Below are 20,761 nucleotides of genomic sequence, written 5' to 3'. Positions count from 1 at the left end.
ATCAGCAGAGCCAGCTGCTGGAGGTCCCAGGGGACAGGTGACTCAGCAGGAATGGGGGAGTCTGAGAGGTTGACAGAGTGCTGAACTCTCACCTCCTCCTGCACCTTCCAGAGAGGCAGGCTGCAGGCAGTGATCGAGTGAATGAACAATGACTAGAGGGACCCAGCCTTCTCCTCAGCAGCTGCTTGAGGACAACATTACTGGTCGCCTCAATTCCCCACCCACACATGCACACAATGCACTGACCTGCAGCCCCCGGGGACACAGCTTCCAGGGGCTGTCTTGCCATGTCCCGTTCCAGACCAGCCTGTGTTCGTGCCAGGCCCCCCTCCACAATTTGCTGAGGGAGGCCCCAGGGTCCAGGGCACCCAGAGTGCTAACTGGCCCCTGGGGGTACAGGGAGAACCACAGGCTGTGTGGGATACTACCCTCTGCCCATACCTAGGGCCCTGCAATGGCCACAGGCGGCACTGCTCATGCAAAGGCACTGGGGTGAGAAGGAACGGGGTGCAGCGGTGAGCGCTCCACAGAGGGTGGAAGGGCTGCAGGGGCAGGCATGCCAGCAGGGATACCATGAGGGCCTCAGATGCCAGGCTGCAGAGGTGGATGGGCTGGCAAGCTCCTCTCCCCAGCCTCCTACTGTAAAAGGGAAGAAGATCCCAGTCCTGCCGATTCATCCCCTCACTCCATGGCAAGACAGCCACTGACAGCTGTGTCCTGGGGTCCACGCGGGCCTGGCCTCTGTGCAGACTAGCACTCAGCATGCTTAGTGCCACACTCAGCCCAGGAGAGATGACCCAGCCCTGGGCTCAGAAACCCCACTGTGGGTGGATGGAAAACAGAGTCATTTAAATACAACTGTGAAGGGTGTTGCGAGGGAGGGGCTCGAGGTCCCCAGTGTGGGATGGGGCGGTCAAGGAAGATTTCCCGGCCCAAGTGGGAAGTGAGAGCCACCAGAAAAATGAGGGGTGGGGGAACTATGGAAAGACCCAGAGGGGCGAGGAAGACTGTTGGGTTAGAGGAAGTTAAGGACAGACAGGTTTGGACATGGTGGCTCACGCCTGTAATCCCAGCATTTTGGGAGGCCAAGACAGGAGAATCACTTGAGGCCAGGAGTTCAAGACCAACCTGGGAAACACAGTGAGACCCTGTCTCTAGAAATTTTTTTTTTTTTTTTTTTTTTGACGGAGTTTCACTGTTGTCGTCCAGGCTGGAGTGCAATGGCATGATCTCAGCTCACTGCAACTTCTGCCTCCCGGGTTCAAGCAATTCTCCTGCCTCAGCCCTTGGAGTAGCTGGGATTACAGGCATGCGCCACCACGCCCAGCTAATTTTTGTATTATTAGTAGAGATGGGGTTTTATCACATTGGCCGGGCTGGTCTTGAACTCCTGACCTGAGGTGATCCACCCACTTCGGCCTCCCAAAGTGTTGGGATTACAGGTGTAAGCCAATGTGCCCAGTTTACAAAAATTTTTTAAAAATTTAGCGGGGCATGGTGGTGCACACTTGTAGTCTCATCGACTCAGGAGGCTGAGGTGGGAGGATCATTTGAGCCCAGGAGGTGGAGGCTGCAGTGAGCTAAGATTGCACCACTGCACCCCAGCCTGGGCAACACAGCAAGATCCTGTTTATAAAAACAAAACAAAACAAAAACCCAGCGTAAGATGGGCAGGGATTTCCAGAGGCCCTAGGCCGGCGCCTTGGAGAATAAGGGAGACCCTGAAGAGCTTGCGTGGAGGAGGCGGCAGCTTGGGGCTGGAGATGCCACTAGGATGGATTCCTTCAGCTGTGTGGACTGGGGGCAGGGTGAGGAGGTAATGGCCTAGACAACATGGAAGGAGGTGGCCCTGAGCCATTGAGGAGGGCTGTGGAGCCCATGACCACCCCCGGCCTTCCCTTGACTATGATGGAGACAGTAGTTTCCAGTGGAAAATGTCAGCTCGGTTCTTGACTTGGGTCTGTGGGGGCTGGTCCCTGGGCTTCAGCTGGCGATGCTCTATGTCACCTCTGCCCAGAAACTGGGCCATGCCCTTTGTGGGGACCTGCCCACAACGTCTTTAGTCCTCCAGGGTCCCCTGGGAGCCGGACCGCCGCGATCAGCCCTGCCGGAGTTCCCTGCGCCCCAGGCCGGATCCCCCAGGGCTTTGGTGGTTCCTACAGCTGTCCCGGGGGCCCCCTCCACGGTGTGTCGCCCGGGCCCCAGCGGTCGCTAGGCTGCAACCTGGGGCTCCTGGCACTGGCAGCGGTGGAGGCGGCAGCGTGAATGGCGGAGCCCGGCTGCGCGTGGGCCCAGTCGCGTAGTGGGTACGGAGTCAGCGAAGCTCTGCGGCGCGGCACCGGCCGCCGGCGGGACCCGAGGCCACAGCCCAATGGGCCGGGCCAGGAAGAAGCCCGAGCCCCGGGCCGCCTGGCTCGCCTGCCGGGCCAGCTCCGGGCGGAGGCGGAGGCGCGATCCGAGATGCCGCGGCTGCTGAAGCTGGTGGAGCGCACTGGGGCCCGGGCGGCAGGTGCGGACGAGAGGACCGGTGCGCACAGCCGCGGCTCCGTGTGCTTGGTGTGTGGGGAGCCGCGCGGCGGGGCCACCTACCCAGCAGGGGTCCTGGAGGTGAGGGAGCGGCGGCTGCAGGAGGGCCGGGCGGCGGTGCGCACGGAACTGGGCGCCGGGATCCAGGCGCTGCGCGCGGAGCTTCGAGCGGAGCTGGATGCCCTGCGCGCGCTGCTGCCTCCGCCACCGCCACCGCCACCGCCGCCTGCGCGACGCGGGCGCCGTGCTGCGCCCCGCGGCCCCACCCTGCTGCGGACGCTTGGCACCGTGAGCGCCCTGGTCGCCACCTCCAGGCCCACCGACGACGCCCCGGACGGCCCAGCAGACGGCGGAGCGCACAGAGCCCCCGCCCGGAAGAACCACAAGAAGATGCTGGTGCCGCCTGGGGCCCCGCAAGGTGGCGGGGACTGAGGGCGGCCGCACGGAGGGCGGCCTAGGCAAGGTGCGGAAGGCGTCGCCGCTGGCTGGAGGGGCTCTGGTACTCCCAGGACGGGGCAAGTGAGCAGCTCGGTTCCCCTCGTGGACCGTGGCTCTGAGCCAGAAGGGTCCCCGGGTGCCGCCAGCTAGGGTTCTGGTACTGGCGAGATGGGGTGGGCGCGGGATGGGCGGAGGATGGGGTACGTGCGTCTGGGGAGTGTGGATGACAGCCGGGGTCCTTGCTGGAGACTGAGTCCGGCTGGAGAACCGGGTGGAGCCTCTTGGAACCTTAGAGCTGGGCCTTTAGGCCTTTGGGCCTTGGGTCGGGATCAGGGCTGGGTCAGCCTCCAGAGGAACAAACAGCCAGGACTCCCATTCCTCCGGGCTGACTGCATGCAGGGTATTTTCCCTTCAAGATCTCAGTGAGGAGGCAGGGTATCCATGCACTGGAACAGTGACACCCACACATAAGGCCACAGACCCCAGGGACACAGGGTGGCTGAGACACGCAGCCAGTGATGTCCCTCAAGACGGTGTTAAACGGTATGTAACCACATTCCACATGGCACCAACTGCACAGCAACCTCCGGTCAGCCTCACTCTGACAGCGGCCCCCTCTCACTGGAGAGCGTCACCTGGACACAGAGCCTGACCTAGTCCGTGTCCCGTGGACCCAGCTTTGCTTTGGACAGTGACACCAAGAATACTCACCCCTTTACTTAGACCCACAGGCAGCCACCTGGACACAAGCACCTCTCCAGAGTCACCCTCTATGCAGACTCCACAGCCCAACTCCCAGGGAGGCTCTGGGGCATAGTACATCAGGCAGCCCTCCACAGTGCCCAGCACCCACCCAGCTAGGAGAGCCTGCAGCGGAACCTGGAGCCAGCGGCTTCTCATCTCTTGGCCTTGGGAAATGGAGCCTCCCCTGGAGCCTCGGTCCCTGCGGCAGCGCCTTCTACCCACCAACCCTGCTCTTCCCCCTCCCTAGCAACCCTAGCACTGGGCTCTGATGGGCCTGGGGCTCAGCTTGTGGTTCTGTCAAGCGTGGGTGACCCTCCATGTGAAATAAACAATGTACAGGGTAACCTTAATGTGGTGTGTGTGTGTGGGGGGGTGTGACCTGGCATGGTCCCCCACTGCAAGAAGGGCATTTCCTGCCCTAATCCCACTGAGGCCTCAGTGTGCCTGCCTGTTCCGTGGGAGTCCTCTGAGTGACCCTCTCCTACCTCATCAGAACCCGGGCCTCTCCAGATTCCTCTCAGAGGGGGAGGGAGGGGGATTGAAACCAGCCTCCTCGTGCCCCGCTGACGCCATCCCCAGAACCCCCCAAGCCGGAAGACACCTTCTTCAGGCCCAACACAAAGGCGGAGAAATCGGTGTTGCTACAGTCCTGCTCCTGGGAGGGGCTCCAAATGGGAGGGGTTCTGAGTGGGGGTCTCTAAAGGGGGAACTCTGCTGGGGGAATCTAAGCAGGAGGCTCCCAGTGGCATGGGGCATCTGGCATCTGGGAAATGGGCTGGAGGCTTCTCACCCCCACTGACCCTGCTGATCCATACACTCCCACCACCCCATCCCCCCACAGATCCCATAGACCCTAGTGATCCCCCACAGACTCCGCAGGCCCAGCCTGTCCACTTCCGGGATCCCCATGGACCCCTTTTTCGGAAACATACGTAGAGTCACAGCCTCGCCCTCACTACCAGCACTGTGAGTCCACCAGCGTGGTGTGACGTCGCCTCCACGTTCTGGTACTTTGTGTTCATGTGGACCGTGTGCATCTGGGGGGAGGCACAGATGGTGGGAGATACCCGGCTGCCCCCACTTTGCTCCCCCTCACCTCTGTGGGGCCCTCTGGCCACCCAACCCAAGTCCACCTCCATAGGCTGGCGCTGCCTGTCCAGGCTTTGCTCCGAGCCTGCTCGCCTCAGGCCCCCTCAGTGGAAGTGCAGCAGCAGTGTGAAGTAGGCAGGCAACAGCAGCCCAGGCCCCTGAATCTCCAGGTGGTTCTGAGGATCAGTGTCCATTCGGAGTAGCCCTGAAGGTTAGAAGGCACATGGCACCCTCTCTACCCCACCACCTGCCCACCTTGTGCCATTAGGGCAGGAGCATAGGGCCCTCCTCAAGCCAGGCTGCTCCCCAGTGGAAGGGGACCCATGGTGTCCAGAGCTCCTGCTGGTCAGAACAGGGCTCCACTGACTGCAGAGAAAACCCTGCCCCCACTACCACACCCAGCATGGCATGGAAGAGGGCATGGGGCAGCCCTCCGGGGGTGGGGCTCTGAGCCCAGCTATGTGTGGTCAGGGGTCCTGGCCCCATTGGAGAGCCTGACTACTGGTCCTCAGGGGCCACGGCTGGTTGTGATTTGTAGGGTGGGGCCTGGCACCTATGCAGAGGGTGCGTCTGGACTGCTGTGTGAGAATGCTCCTTCCCTGTGGAGCTAGCCCCTATGGAGGATTCTTGGCCCTGTAGGATGTCTCAGCTCCCATGTGTAGGGGCTCCTGGTCCCTGCCTAGGAGGGGTCCTGACTGCAGGGTGCTGACCTGTGTGGCTGTCATTCTCCGGGGTCCAAGGACCTAGAGGTGCTGAGTCGTAGCCTCGGAAGATGAAGGGCCCTAGGGTAGAGATCCACCGGCCCCTGTGAAGGTCAGTGTTGATGGGGGACTGGCCTGGGCCCCCACAGGCAGGGGCCAGCTTCTTCCGGTGGGTGGGGCCTGTGGGAACTAGGACTGCCATCTCTGGGTTGGGTGGGGGTCAGACAGGCAGCCTGGGGGTGCAGCAGCATGGCCCTCATATACCCAGAGAATAGCCCAGCCTCAGGAAACCACTCATTCTCTGCTTCCCTACACCTGAACAGGTCACAGTGCCCCCCTTCTCTTGCACCCTGCATCTGACCTAGCCACCTAGTCTGCAGGTCGACTGCCCCATGGTGAGATGAAGGCAGAAGGGGCTCCGGCACACAGGTGCACACCCACACTGGGACCTCTATCACATGCATGCGCTTGAACTGGCCGCAGCAACAGGCACACCAGCCTTGACTGACTCAGGACTGGTGATCACAGCAGACCCAGACTCACACACAGGGGGACAGTCACGCACTTGCACTTGATGCCCAGTCACTGGGGCAGAGGACTGCAGACAGAAACCTGCAGAGACCACAGAGTGCAGTGTGCAGACTGTCTCTTGGCCACTCTTGCACCACTGGCACGTGCTCTGGTGGTCCCAGGACACAGCCTCACATGACACTGTCCTCACCACACTTTGGGTCCTGTAAGTCGTAGCACCAGGCACCGACAGAGATAGTGGGCAGGGGCTGAGCTGAGAGGCCAGTCATGTGGGCCCTCTCCAAGCCCCATCCCGTCAGCTGGAGTCCAAGAATGAAGTAGGGGCAGGGGCTTAGGCCAGTGGAGGCCCCGTCACCCCTACCCCAGTATTTTCTGCCCCCAGTCCCTCTCCACCCTCAGTGGCAAGACCTAAGGGGGAGGTGGAGCGTGGCGAAAGAGGGTAGATTGGAGACCAGATGGACAGAGTCCTGGTGCGCAGTCTCAACTGCACCACTAGAAAGGTGAGCACTCGCCAGGGGCCTGTGTGGCGCAGTGGCAGAGCAGCTCTGAAGGACTAGAAAGCGGCTAGAGCTCGGAGCCAGGCTGCTACATATTTACTCATTATCTAGGTGGACTAGGGGTGTGGCCGTCGAGGAGAGGGTGGGAGGGGGCGGTGCCCAGGCGGGGCCACCAAGAAGAGATGGAGTGCTCCAAACCCACCCAGATGCGCACTGGTCCCAGGGCTGTGCTGAGTGTCAGCAACAATTGCTGAGGTTAATCCTGCAGGGGAGGAGTGACCTATTATTACCTCCATTTATAGTCAAGGAAACAGGCTGGGGACCATAACGACATGCCAAAGCCACCAGCAAGAAAGTTCAAACAGTGGGGGCACCTTTGACCCCAGCGACTGTGACTTTCGGGCAAGAATGGGAGGAAGGTGTAGGACGTCTCCTGCCCCACTGTGGGCGTGGAACCTCCACCCCACCCCAAGACCACAGCCTCCCTCCTACCTGGGCCCCTCTGGGGATCCAGGCCAAGACGGAGCCCTGCAGGTCAGAGGAGGGGACTGCTTTGCACCTTGAGCCTCTTTCCATTTCCAGAGGGCAGGGCCCTTCCTACGTAGGGGATGGAAGGTGGCCTCTACCCAGAGGCAGGGCTTGGGGCTCTGTCCAGGATGCTGACAGCGACCTGTGTGCCCAGAACTCAACATCCCCATTCCACTCCTGCCCCAGCAGATGGGATTCAAAAAAGAGGGGCTGCCTCCTTGAGGCTCCCATCCCTGCCAAGGGACTTACCAGTTCCTTTCCTAACCCTGACCCCTCTTGTATCCAGCCGCAGGACTTCCTCCAACATACGCACCTGGAACGCCCCAGGGCAGGACATGCAATTACCCTTCCTGGACCCCCTACCCTCTGAAACCTTGAGATGCCCCTGCTGGACAGGTGTGAAGCCCCAGAGGACCTAGACTACTCTGGAACCCTAGGTGGCTTGCACTGCAGGGAAGGTCTGTTTCCAGCCACCTGGATAGTAAGGGGAGCTTAGAGGAGATGGGGCTGATGGCCAAGTTCCAAGCTCTGCCCTGACACCCCATCCCATGGTGGCTCTCAGATGGTGTCAAGCTTTTATGTGGATCCTGTGCAAGTCAGGAAACCCTGCCAAAGCAGCAACCAATGTCCCAAGCAGGGATGTGTGCTACAGGATAGCTGTAGGCAGCCCAGGGCTGCTGCTCTCTGCACACCCCACCTGGGGGCTCCAAGCTCAGCTCTACCTGGTCCTCAGGGGATTCGTGATATACCTGCAAGGGCTGCAAAGCCTAGGAGCATTCTGCTGAAAGGTGGGTGCTGCCTCTTCCACCTTAGCCTGTGGCAGCCATGGGGGTCACACCGAGGACCACGCCTCTTCCAGAACACAAGTTTATTTGGCATTTGGATGAAATGGTTCTCACAGCATCTTAAGAGTTAGTGCCAACCCAACCAAAATTAAACCCAAACTAAAAACCCTTAATGAAAGGAAAACATTAAAAAAGAGGCATTGAGACAACATACAGTATCAAATCCCACCTCTGCAAGGCAGGTCAGAGGGCACCTGGTCTCTGCAAATGTGGCAAGGTGGTCCTGGGGAAGGAGGATCCCTGGAGCACAGGGCTCGGCAAGCATGGCCCCAGGACTCTGGTGAGACTGGGGGCTGCAGCAGGCCTTGTAAAAGGGGCATTCTGGATGGTGGTGCAAGGACAGATGAGCGAGTCCGGCTCTCCTCACGCACCCTGGAGCTGCAGTGGTTGCGGAGTTCTGGGCAGCCATGCAAATGGGCATTCTGCCCAGCCTGAGGTGCCAGTTGACCTAAGTAGTTGTAGAGGCCCATGGGGAAAGGGCCATCCAGAAAACCCTGGCCAGCTCATAGGCCCACCCTCTGCAGCTGGCATGGTCCACTTTAGCCCCTTCCTCAATGCCCCCTACATGTCTAACTGACCCTAATGTTCCTCTGGTCCCCAAAGGAAGCTTTCCAGTCCTACACATCTCATGGTAGCCACCCTGTCCTGCACAGAGCTTTGAGGCCCGGTAGGAATTCTCTGAGCTCTTGGGCTCAGGTCCGTGGGGGACTCTGCAATGTGGTCCTCAGGCCCTCGACGGTCACCAGGCACCCGGAACGCACATGCCACCTGCTCTGGAACCTGGCTGCTCTGTCCCATGCATGATGCGCTTCCTGCTTTGTCCTCTGCAGCCAGCATGGGAGTCTTGTGGCCAGAACTTCCTTGTCAAGGAAGTAGCAGCCCTTCTGCAAGGGGAGCACAAGCCTGCCAGCACACAGCCTCCAGTAGGCCAAGCAATTCAGTGACAGAACACAGATCTGGCATGAAGGCCAAGTCTGTGGCAACTCAAGATTCTCATTCCACACGGGATGGAAAAAAACGGGTCTCCAGACACAGTGTGAGAACGTGTCAAGAATTGTGGACTGTGTGTGGAGTCCATCCCCAAGCAGCACCACAGAACGGCATGCTCCTGCCAGACCTGCCAGGTGCCGTCCTGCTGGTCTGAAAAGACTAAGCGAAACACAGCCCTGCCTCAGCACAGCCCAGGATGCATCGACGGCCCTGGAAGAGTGGGCCCCCGCCCATCGGCAAAGTTCCATGCGCCACCCTCACCTGCAAACACTTGGCCACATACACACACAGAGACACAAACATATAAAGGAAAGATCCAGACATTCAACGTAGAAAAGATATGGATATGCTAAAAATCGCACAGAACCCGCTTAATCTGCAAACCTCAGAAACGTTAAAGGCCCTGTGTCAGGCTTCAAGACCACTGCCCGGTAGCAGGTAACAGGGTCTTTTAGGGAAAAGGGTCCCAGGCAGAGCCCACAGCCCCTGCACTGCTGAGGAGGGGCCGAGGTGTGCACGCGGCTGCTGGGCAGAGCTGCAGCAGTGGTGGTGGTTTAAGGAGTCGACTCTAAGGAGACAGATACAGCCCAGGATGGTGGTTTCAGTCACCCCTCCCCCAATGAAGCAACTCTTTATGGCACAAACCAGGTCAGGGGGCAAGCCCAGGGGCAATTCGACAGGAGGCAGGAGCTCATGGCTCCAGAGAGGAGAGGCAGGAGGCAGCTCAGCCCCCAGGCCCTGGCAGAGCACCTGGGGCCTCAGCGCCACTCCAGAGCTTCCTCCTGGGGAAGCCATGCACAGCAATGCTGGGAGGGACTGATGGGCTGGGGTCAGGCCTCCTGCCACAGAGCTGGGCTGCAGAGCGCCCAGATGGAAAGACATAGTGAACAGCTCAATCTCCTTCCAAGCTCTCCTTCTCAGGGCTTCAGGTTCCAGAGCCCCAGGGAGCTCCCAGCCAGGGGCAGGGCCACCTTGATGTTCACAACTGGCCTCGTGGGGGCCATCTCCAGGGCAGTCGTTGTGGCAAACTCAGAGGCTGTCTCCCTGAAGCAGACCCACTGCCTATACCACCCTGAGAGCCCAGAGGCCCCCTCCTGAGGGCGGCCAGCAAGGGGCACCATGGCAGCCCCCGCTGTGCCCGACCCAGGCTGGGTGACTGGTCAGCAGGCCTCTCTGGACAGCACACTGAAGCAAGCAAGCCCGCCAAAGACATGTCGGGTGTGGCCATGGCCCCACAGTACCTTCTTCATTCCCTGCCTCTAAACTGTGGGTCTGAATAATTTTGTCACTCTTCTGCCATTTAAAAATGAGGAGACAGTGACCCAAAGCTATGCATGTTTCTGAAGCCCTCAGGGAAGCTTGGTGCAAGCCATCACTTCTTTTGGCAGGAGGCGGGCCATGGTCTTTGTACACACGCGTGCCTGCCAGTGATGTGAGGTAGTGCACGGGGTCGAGGCTGGAACAGGGGCCTTTCAAGTCTCCTACAGGTGTTTTCGACAGCATACATGTGCTCCCAGACCGTTAGGGTACAGGCTGGACCATCTACACCACAGTATTGAGGGAGCTGCAGCTGTGGCGGCCGCCCCCTGGCAGTGCCTCTGCAACTGGGGTGCTCCCACTCCGGGCAGAGTCAGGGGGCACAAGCAGGGCACTGCTGCTGTCGGCAGAGTCTTCCAGGTCTGCCAGAGAGACCCCTGCAGTGGGCAGAGGCTGCTCCAGGCGCCGGGGTAATGCACCTTCACTGTCGCCATCCCCAGGTGCTGGCAGGCTGACCTCCTCGGGCTCAAAAACATCATCATCTGCAGAAAGAGAGAGAGGGGTATGAGGCAGGTATGAGCCTGGCACAGGGGATGCAGGGGAGCTGGGCAGAACCAGGGAACACCTCCTGCCTGAATGCCCCCGAGCCTCAGATTTTGAAGGGGAAGCCTGCCACACACAACCCCTGTTGTAGCGATCGCTCCCTGTGGCTGGGAACCTGGTATATGCAAGGTGCAGGGCACATCCCGAACAGCTGACACCGGCCTGTCCCGCCATCAGTGTGAGGTGAGGGAGACACACTGACCAGAAGTCACTAGAACAGAGGGGCCCAAAGGGAAACAGTCTCAGATTCAGTACGGGTGGAGACCCCACTCGGCAGGAAGGCAGCGGCATTTGCCATCAGGAAGGCACTGGGCCCAGGGTGGGTGGAAGAACATTCAGGGCTGCAGCTGGAATGTGGCAACCAAAGTGTGGGCAACAGGGCTGGAGCAAGCGAGCTGGAAAACCACACGGGTGTCTACAGGAAGCTCCAATCCAAGGCAGGCTGTGTGGTAGGGAGTTGACTCGCTTTGTTTTGCCTGATTTTTAGTACTTTTTTTTTCTTTTAAGAGATAGGATCTTAAAAGACTGCATGTCGGCGTGCAGTGACATGATCGTGGCTCATGACAGCTTTGAATTCCTGGGCTCAGGTGATCCTGCAGTCTCAGCCCACCCAGTAGCTGGGACTACAGGTGTGCCCACTATGCCTGGCTAGGTTTGAATTTTTTTTGGAGATACAGGTCTCACAGGCTGGTCTTGAATCAACCTGGGCAACACAGTGAGACCCCTCCTCCCGCCTCAGCCTTCCAGAGTGCTGGATTACAGGCATGAGCCACTGTGCCTAGGCTGCCTGTCATTACCACACGCCATCTCTAAAAGCTAACAGCACAAGGCCCTGGTGATGCACCTAACTCCTGGCCAGCCCCTCACAGCCCCCACCCTGCTCTGCAGCCTGGCCCACAGAGGCATCTGGGACTTGCTGCCAGCCACCGACATCCTCTGCGGGAAGCTGGTCCTAGCCTGGAAGACTGACAATCTGTGTCCTGAGGGCAGGGGTCGAATGCAAGTCTTTTCCGCATCCCCCAATCATGCAAGAGCTAAGGCAGCTAACCAAACAAGCAGGACCGAGACCTTTCAGCCAACAGCACCAGCCCCATGATGCCCATTCTGCTGAGACGTGTGAGTATGCGAGGAGCTGGCCTCCTTGGGGTGGCATTGCCTCCAAGTACACTATAGGTTTTTGTGTGTTAGGGGGCCTCATGCACAGGGGAGATGGGATTGGACACCTCTGCACTTCTCATCAGAGACAGAGACAGACCAGGGTTCAGCGGCCTGCCACTCCTCCTTAGCTACATAGCCTTGAGGAATGGTGCCCACTTTCAGATGGGTGGCAGACTCCAACTCTGGGCCAGCAGCACAGAACCAATGCTTTCCTCCCACCTCACAGAGCTGCCTGACATGACAAGAGGGACTGTCACCATGGTATCTTTACATACGAGTGACTGGCTCCTGGGTCTGGGCTATTGCCAGCAGGTGCCTTGTGCCCATACATTGCCCCCTCCGCCGCCATTGCCAGCAGGCGCCTCACGCACACACCTTGACCCCTCCCCGCCATTGCCAGCAGGCGCCTTGTGGGCATACGTTGTCCCCTCCCCCGCCACTGCCAGCAGGTGCCCTCGTGCCCGTACCTTGCCGCACCGATCCATTAATGTCTCGCGTGCTTTGTGTGCCTGCCCCTCCCTCCAGTACCTATTTCGCGCACACCGCCCCGGCTCCTAAATTTGCCCGCGGTTGCCAGCAAGTGCCTTGTGCCCTTACACTGCCCCCTCCACCGCCATTGCCAGCAGGCGCCTCGCGAGCACACCTTGACCCCTCCCCGCCATAGCCAGCAGGCGTTTTGTGCCCATACGTTGCCCCCTCCCCCGCCATTGCCAGCGGGCGCCTCGCGCGCACACCTTGACCCCTCCCAGCCATTGCCAGGAGGTGCTTTGTGCCCATACATTGCCCCCTCCGCCGCCATTGCCAGCAGGCGCCTCGCGCGCACACTTTCACCCCTCCCCGCCATTGCCAGCAGGCACCTTGCGCGCATACGTTGCCCCCTCCCCCGCCATTGCCAGCAGGTGCCTCGCGCACACCTTGACGCCTCCCCGCCATTGCCAGCAGGTGCCTTGTGCTCATACCTTCCCGCACCGAATCGTTAATGTCCCGCGTGCTTTGCGCACGTGCCTCTCCCTCCAGTACCTATTTCTCCCGCTCCGACCGGGCCCCTCCATTTTCCCGCGGTTGCCAGAGGGTGCCTCGTGCGCGTGTCTTGCCACACCAGTTCGTTAACGTTCCGGGTCTTTTGTGCTCGCCTCTCATCCAGTACCTAATGCCCGCGCTGCCCATCCACCCCACCACCGCGCCGCCAATCCCGCAGTTGCCAGCAGGTGCCTTGTGCCCGTACATTGCCTCCTCTGCCGCCATTGCAGCAGGCACCTCGCGCACACACGTTGACTCCTCCCTGCCATTGCCAGCAGGTGCCTCGTGCTCACCCTTTGACTCCTCCCCGCCATTGCCAGCAGGCGCCTTGTGAGCATACGTTACCCCATCCCCCGCCATTGCCAGCGGGCGCCTCGTGCGCACATCTTGACCACTCCCTGCCATTGCCAGCAGGTGCCTTGTGCACATACCTTGCCGCAACGAAACGTTAATGTCTCTCAAGCTTTGTGCGCGTGCCTCTCCCTCCAGTACCTATTTTGCGCTCCCCGCCCCGGCCCCTCCATTTTCCCGCTTTTGTCAGCAGGTGCCTTGTGCCGGCCCCTCCAATTTCCCACGGTTGCCAGCAGGCGCCTTGTGCCCGTGTCTTGCCATGCCAGTTCGTTAAGGTTCTGGGTCTTTTGTGATCGCATCTCCTCCAGTACCTATACCCGCGCTGCCCTCCCACCCCCCACCGCGACCCCGTCGCGCAGTTGCCAGCAGGTGCCTCGTGCCCGTACATTGCCCCCTCTGCCGCCATTGCCAGCAGGCGCCTCTCGCGCACACCTTGACCCCTCCCCGCCATTGCCAGCAGGTGCCAAGTGCGCATACGTTGCCGTACCGATCCGTTAATGTCTCGCGTGCTTTGTGCGCGTTCCTCTCTCTCCAGTATCTATATCGCGCGCCCCGCCCCGGCCCCGCCAGTTTTCCGCGTTTGCCAGCAGGTGCCTTGTGCGCCGGCGCCTCCATTTTCCCACGGTTGCCAGCAGGCGCCTTGTGCGCCAGTCCCTCCATTTTCCCACGGTTGCCAGCAGGTGTCTTGTGCCCGTGTCTTGCCATGACAGTTCGTTAGGGTTCCAGGTGTTTTGTGCTGGCCTCTCATCCAGTACCTATACCTGCGCTGCCCCTCACCCTACCACCGCACCCCCTGACCCGCAGTTGCCAGCAGGTGCCTCTTGCCCGTACATTGCCCCGTCCGCCGCCATTGCCAGCGGGCGCCTCGTGCGCACACCTTGACCCCTCCCCGCCATTGCCAGCAGATGCCTTGTGCGCATGCCTTGCCGCACCGAACCGTTAATGTCTCGCGTGCTTTGTGCGCGTGCCTCTCCCTCCAGTATCTATTTCACGCGCCCCGCCCCGGCCCCTCCAGTTTCCTGCGGTTGCCAGCAGGTGCCTTGTGCGCCGGTCCCCCTTATTTTCCCACGGTTGCCAGCAGGCGCCTTGTGCGCCTGGCGCCTCCATTTTCCCAAGGTTGCCAGCAGGTGCCTTGTGCCCGTGTCTTGCCATGCCAGTTCGTTAGGGTTCCGGGCCTTTTTTGCTGGCCTCTCATCCAGTACCTATACCTGCGCTGCCCCCCACCCTACCACCGCGCCCCCTGTCCCGCAGTTGCGAGCAGGTGCCTCGTGCCCGTACATCGCCCCCTCCGCCGCCATTGCCAGCGGGCGCCACGCGCGCACACCTTGTCCCCTCCCCGCCATGGCCAGCAGGTGCCTTGTGCGCATACGTTGCCCCCTCCCTCACCATTGCCAGCAGGTGCCTTGCGCTCACACTTTCACCCCTCCCCGCCATTGCCCGCAGGGGCCTTGTGCGCATACGTTGCCCCCTCCCTCGCCATTGCCAGCGGGCGCCTCGTGCGCACACCTTCACCCCTCCCCGCCATTGCCAGCAGATGCCTTGTGCGCATGCCTTGCCGCACCGAACCGTTAATGTCTCGCGTGCTTTGTGCGCGTGACTCTCCCTCCAGTATCTATTCCGCGCGCCCCGCCCCGGCCCCTCCCGTTTCCCGCGTTTGCCAGCAGGTGCCTTGTGCGCCGCCCCTCCATTTTCCCACGGTTGTCAGCAGGCGCCTTGTTAGCCAGTTCCTCAGCTGTCCTGGGGGCCCCCTCCACGGTGTGTCTCCCGGGCCCCAGCGGTCGCTAGGCTGCAACCTGGGGCTCCTGGCACTGGCAGCGGTGGAGGCGGCAGTGTGGATGGCGGAGCCCAGCTGCGCGTGGGCCCAGTCGCGTAGTGGGTACGGAGTCAGCGAAGCTCTGTGGCGCATCACCGGCCGCCGGCGGGACCCGGGGCCACAGCCCAATGGGCCGGGCCAGGAAGAAGCCCGAGCCCCGGGCCGCCTGGCTCGCCTGCCGGGCCAGCTCCGGGCGGAGGCAGAGGCGCGATCCGAGATGCCGCGGCTGCTGAAGCTGGTGGAGCGCACGGGTGCCTGGGCGGCAGGTGCGGACGAGAGGACCGGTGCGCACAGCCGCGGCTCCGTGTGCTTGGTGTGTGGGGAGCCGCGCGGCGCGGCCACCTACCCAGCAGGGGTCCTGGAGGTGAGCGAGCGGCGGCTGCAGGAGGGCCTGGCGGTGGTGCGCACGGAACTGGGCGCCGGGATCGAGGCGCTGCGCGCGGAGCTTCGAGCGGAGCTGGATGCCCTGCGCGCGCTGCTGCCTCCGCCACCGCCACCGCCACCGCCACCGCCACCGCCGCCTGCCCGACGCGAGCGCCGCGCTGCGCCCCGCGGCCCCACCCTGCTGCGGACGCTTGGCACCGTCAGCGCCCTGGTCGTCACCTCCAGGCCCACCGACGACGCCCCGGACGGCCCAGCAGACGGCGGAGCGCACAGAGCCCCCGCCCGGAAGAACCACAAGAAGATGCTGGTGCCGCCTGGGGCCCCGCAAGGTGGCGGGGACTGAGGGCGGCCGCACGGAGGGCGGCCTAGGCAAGGTGCGGAAGGCGTCGCCGCTGGCTGGAGGGGCTCTGGTACTCCCAGGACGGGGCAAGTGAGCAGCTCGGTTCCTCTCGTGGACCGTGGCTCCGAGCCAGAAGGGTCCCCGGGTGCCGCCAGCTAGGGTTCTGGTACTGGCGAGAGGGGGTGGGCGCGGGATGGGCGGAGGGTGGGGTACGTGCATCTGGGGAATGTGGATGACAGCCGGGGTCCTTGCTGGAGACTGAGTCCGGCTGGAGAACCGGGTGGAGCCTCTTGGAACCTTAGAGCTGGGCCTTTAGGCCTTTGGGCCTTGGGTCGGGATCAGGGCTGGGTCAGCCTCCAGAGGAACAAACAGCCAGGACTCCCATTCCTCCGGGCTGACTGCATGCAGGGTATTTTCCCTTCAAGATCTCAGTGAGGAGGCAGGGTATCCATGCACTGGAACAGTGACACCCACACATAAGGCCACAGACCCCAGGGACACAGGGTGGCTGAGACACGCAGCCAGTGATGTCCCTCAAGACGGTGTTAAACGGTATGTAACCACATTCCACATGGCACCAACTGCACAGCAACCTCCGGTCAGCCTCACTCTGACAGCGGCCCCCTCTCACTGGAGAGCGTCACCTGGACACAGAGCCTGACCTAGTCCGTGTCCCGTGGACCCAGCTTTGCTTTGGACAGTGACACCAAGAATACTCACCCCTTTACTTAGACCCACAGGCAGCCACCTGGACACAAGCACCTCTCCAGAGTCACCCTCTATGCAGACTCCACAGCCCAACTCCCAGGGAGGCTCTGGGGCATAGTACACCAGGCAGCCCTCCACAGTGCCCAGCACCCATCCAGCTAGGAGAGCCTGCAGCGGAACCTGGAGCCAGCGGCTTCTCATCTCTTGGCCTTGGGAAATGGAGCCTCCCCTGGAGCCTCGGTCCCTGCGGCAGCCGCTTCTACCCACCAACCCTGCTCTTCCCCCTCCCTAGCAACCCTAGCACTGGGCTCTGATGGGCCTGGGACTCAGCTTGAGGTTCTGTCAAGCGTGGGTGACCCTCCATGTGAAATAAACAATGTACAGGGTAACCTTAATGTGGTGTGTGTGTGTGGGGGGGTGTGACCTGGCATGGTCCCCCACTGCAAGAAGGGCATTTCCTGCCCTAATCCCACTGAGGCCTCAGTGTGCCTGCCTGTTCCGTGGGAGTCCTCTGAGTGACCCTCTCCTACCTCATCAGAACCCGGGCCTCTCCAGATTCCTCTCAGAGGGGGAGGGAGGGGGATTGAAACCAGCCTCCCCGTGCCCCGCTGACGCCATCCCCAGAAACCCCCAAGCCGGAAGACACCTTCTTCAGGCCCAACACAAAGGCGGAGAAATCGGTGTTGCTACAGTCCTGCTCCTGGGAGGGGCTCCAAATGGGAGGGGTTCTGAGTGGGTCTCTAAAGGGGGAACTCTGCTGGGGGAATCTAAGCAGGAGGCTCCCAGTGGCATGGGGCATCTGGCATCTGGGAAATGGGCTGGAGGCTTCTCACCCCCACTGACCCTGCTGATCCATACACTCCCACCACCCCATCCTCCCACAGATCCTATAGACCCTAGTGATCCCCCACAGACTCCGCAGGCCCAGCCTGTCCACTTCCGGGATCCCCATGGACCCCTTTTTCGGAAACATATGTAGAGTCACAGCCTCGCCCTCACTACCAGCACTGTGAGTCCACCAGCGTGGTGTGATACCACCTCCACGTCTGGTACTTTGTGTTCATGTGGACCGTGTGCATCTGGGGGGAGGCACAGATGGTGGGAGATACCCAGCTGCCCCCACTTTGCTCCCCCTCACCTCTGTGGGGCCCTCTGGCCACCCAACCTCATGCCCAAATCCACCTCCATAGGCTGGCACTGCCTGTCCAGGCTGTGCTCCAAGCCTGCTCGCCTCAGGCCCCCCAGTGGAAGTGCAGCAGCATTGCGAAGAAGGGAGGCAACAGCAGCCCAGGCCCCTGAATCTCCAGGTGGTTCTGAGGATCAGTGTCCATTCAGAGTAGCCCTGAAGGTTAGAAGGCACATGGCACCCTCTCTACCCCACCACCTGCCCACCTTGTGCCATTAGGGCAGGAGCATAGGGCCCTCCTCAAGCCAGGCTGCTCCCCAGTGGAAGGGGACCCATGGTGTCCAGAGCTCCTGCTGGTCAGAACAGAACTCCACTGACTGCAGGGGAAACCCTGCCCCCACTACCACACACAGCATGGCGTGGAAGAGGGCATGGGGCAGCCCTCTGGGGGTGGGGCTCTGAGCCCAGCTATGTGTGGTCAGGGGTCCTGGCCCCATTGGAGAGCCTGACTACTGGTCCTCAGGGGCCACGGCTGGTTGTGATTTGTAGGGTGGGGCCTGGCACCTATGCAGAGGGTGCGTCTGGACTGCTGTGCGAGAATGCTCCTTCCCTGTGGAGCTAGCCCCTATGGAGGATTCTTGGCCCTGTAGGGTGTCTCAGTTCCCATGTGTAGGGGCTCCTGGTCCCTGCCTAGGAGGGGTCCTGACTGCAGGGTGCTGACCTGTGTGGCTGTCATTCTCTGGGGTCCAAGGACCTGGAGGTGCCGAGTCGTAGGTTCGGAAGATGAAGGGCCCTAGGGTAGAGATCCACCAGCCCCTGTGAAGGTCAGTGTTGATGTGGGACTGGCCTGGGCCCCCACAGGCAGGGGCCAACTTCTTCCGGTGGGTGGGGCCTGTAGGAACAAGGACTGCCATCTCTGGGTTGGGTGGGAGTCAGACAGGCAGCCTGGGGGTGCAGCAGCATGGCCCCCATATACCCAGAGAATAGCCCAGCCTCAGGAAACCACTCATTCTCTGCTTCCCTACACCTGAACAGGTCACAGTGCCCCCCTTCTCTTGCACCCTGCATCTGACCTAGCCACCTAGTCTGCAGGTCGACTGCCCCATGGTGAGATGAAGGCAGAAGGGGCTCCGGCATACAGCTGCACACCCACACTGGGACATCTATCACATGCATGCGCTTGACCTGGCCGCAGCAACAGGCACACCAGCCTTGACTGACTCAGGACTGGTGATCACAGCAGACCCAGTCTCACACACAGGGGGACAGTCACGCACTTGCACTTGATGCCCAGTCACTGGGGCAGAGGACTGCAGACAGAAACCTGCAGAGACCACAGAGTGCAGTGTGCAGACTGTCTCTTGGCCACTCTTGCACCACTGGCACGTGCTCTGGTGGTCCCAGGACACAGCCTCACATGACACTGTCCTCACCACACTTTGGGTCCTGTAAGTCGTAGCACCAGGCACCGACAGAGATAGTGGGCAGGGGCTGAGCTGAGAGGCCAGTCATGTGGGCCCTCTCCAAGCCCCATCCCGTCAGCTGGAGTCCAAGAATGAAGTAGGGGCAGGGGCTTAGGCCAGTGGAGGCCCCGTCACCCCTACCCCAGTATTTTCTGCCCCCAGTCCCTCTCCACCCTCAGTGGCAAGACCTAAGGGGGGGTGGAGCGTGGCGAAAGAGGGTAGATTGGAGACCAGATGGACAGAGTCCTGGTGCGCAGTCTCAACTGCACCACTAGAAAGGTGAGCACTCGCCAGGGGCCTGTGTGGTGCAGTGGCAGAGCAGCTCTGAAGGACTAGAAAGCGGCTAGAGCTCGGAGCCAGGCTGCTACATATTTACTCATTATCTAGGTGGACTAGGGGTGTGGCCGTCGAGGAGAGGGTGGGAGGGGGCGGTGCCCAGGCGGGGCCACCAAGAAGAGATGGAGTGCTCCAAACCCACCCAGATGCGCACTGGTCCCAGGGCTGTGCTGAGTGTCAGCAACAATTGCTGAGGTTAATCCTGCAGGGGAGGAGTGACCTATTATTACCTCCATTTATAGTCAAGGAAACAGGCTGGGGACCATAATGACATGCCAAAGCCACCAGCAAGAAAGTTCAGTGAGGGCACCTTTGACCCTAGTGCCCATGACTTTCGGGCAAGGATGGGAGGAAGGTGTAGGACGTCTCCTGCCCCACTGTGGGCATGGAACCTCCACCCCACCCCAAGACCACAGCCTCCCTCCTACCTGGGCCCCTCTGGGGATCCAGGCCAAGACGGAGCCCTGCAGGTCAGAGGAGGGGACTGCTTTGCACCTTGAGCCTCTTTCCATTTCCAGAGGGCAGGGCCCTTCCTACGTAGGGGATGGAAGGTGGCCTCTACCCAGAGGCAGGGCTTGGGGCTCTGTCCAAGATGCTGACATCGACCTGCGTGCCCAGAACTCAACAATCCCATTCCACTCCTACCCCAGCAGATGGGATAAAAAAAGAGGGGCTGCCTCCTTGAGGCTCCCATCCCTGCCAAGGGACTTACCAGTTCCTTTCCTAACCCTGACCCCTCTCGCATCCAGCCGCAGGACTTCCGCTGACATACGCACCTGGAATGCCCCAGGGCAGGGCATGCAATTATACTTCCTAGACCCCCTACCCTTTGAAACCTTGAGATGCCCCTGCTGGACAGGTGTGAAGCCCCAGAGGACCTAGACTACTCTGGAACCCTAGGTGGCTTGCACTGCAGGGAAGGTCTGTTTCCAGCCACCTGGATAGTAAGGGGAGCTTAGAGGAGATGGGGCTGATGGCCAAGTTCCAAGCCTTGCCCTTGCACCCCATCCCATGGTTGCTCTCAGATGGTGCCAAGCCTTTATGTGGATCCTGTGCAAGTCAGGAAACCCTGCCAAAGCAGCAACCAATGTCTCAAGCAGGGATGTGTGCTACAGGATAGCTGTAGGCAGCCCAGAGCTGCTGCTCTCTGCACACCCCACCTGGGGGCTCCAAGCTCAGATCTGCCTGGTCCTCAGGGGATTTGTGGGATACCTGCAAGGGCTGCAAACCCTAGAATTCTGCTGAAAGGTGGGTGCTGCCTCTTCCACCTTTGCCTGTGGCGGCTGTGGGGGTCACACCGAGGACCACGCCTC

General features: G+C 61.0%; 2 protein-coding genes and 1 pseudogene across 2 annotated transcripts; 2 read left to right on the top strand and 1 right to left on the bottom strand.

Moving 5' to 3' along the window:
- The first annotated feature begins 2,265 nt into the window (after positions 1-2,265).
- Positions 2,266-2,958, top strand: LOC135269127 (protein FAM246A-like). The gene has a single exon (XM_064362913.1). It carries the CDS (start codon positions 2,266-2,268, stop codon positions 2,956-2,958), a length of 693 nt encoding a protein of 230 aa, XP_064218983.1.
- A 4,949-nt stretch (positions 2,959-7,907) lies between these two features.
- On the bottom strand, positions 7,908-14,693 carry LOC105726896 (uncharacterized; annotated as a pseudogene).
- Positions 14,694-15,113: 420 nt separating this feature from the next.
- Positions 15,114-15,818, top strand: LOC135269126 (protein FAM246A-like). Its single transcript, XM_064362912.1, has one exon. It carries the CDS (start codon positions 15,114-15,116, stop codon positions 15,816-15,818), a length of 705 nt encoding a protein of 234 aa, XP_064218982.1.
- The last annotated feature ends 4,943 nt before the right edge of the window (positions 15,819-20,761 follow it).

This window comes from Aotus nancymaae, unplaced genomic scaffold, assembly GCF_030222135.1.
Source record: "Aotus nancymaae isolate 86718 unplaced genomic scaffold, 86718_ANA_hifiasm-v0.15.2.pri h1tg000049l, whole genome shotgun sequence".
NCBI lineage: Eukaryota > Metazoa > Chordata > Mammalia > Primates > Aotidae > Aotus > Aotus nancymaae.
The sequence above is the reverse complement of the archived record's forward strand: the minus strand, read 5'-3'. Positions and strand labels throughout refer to the sequence as shown.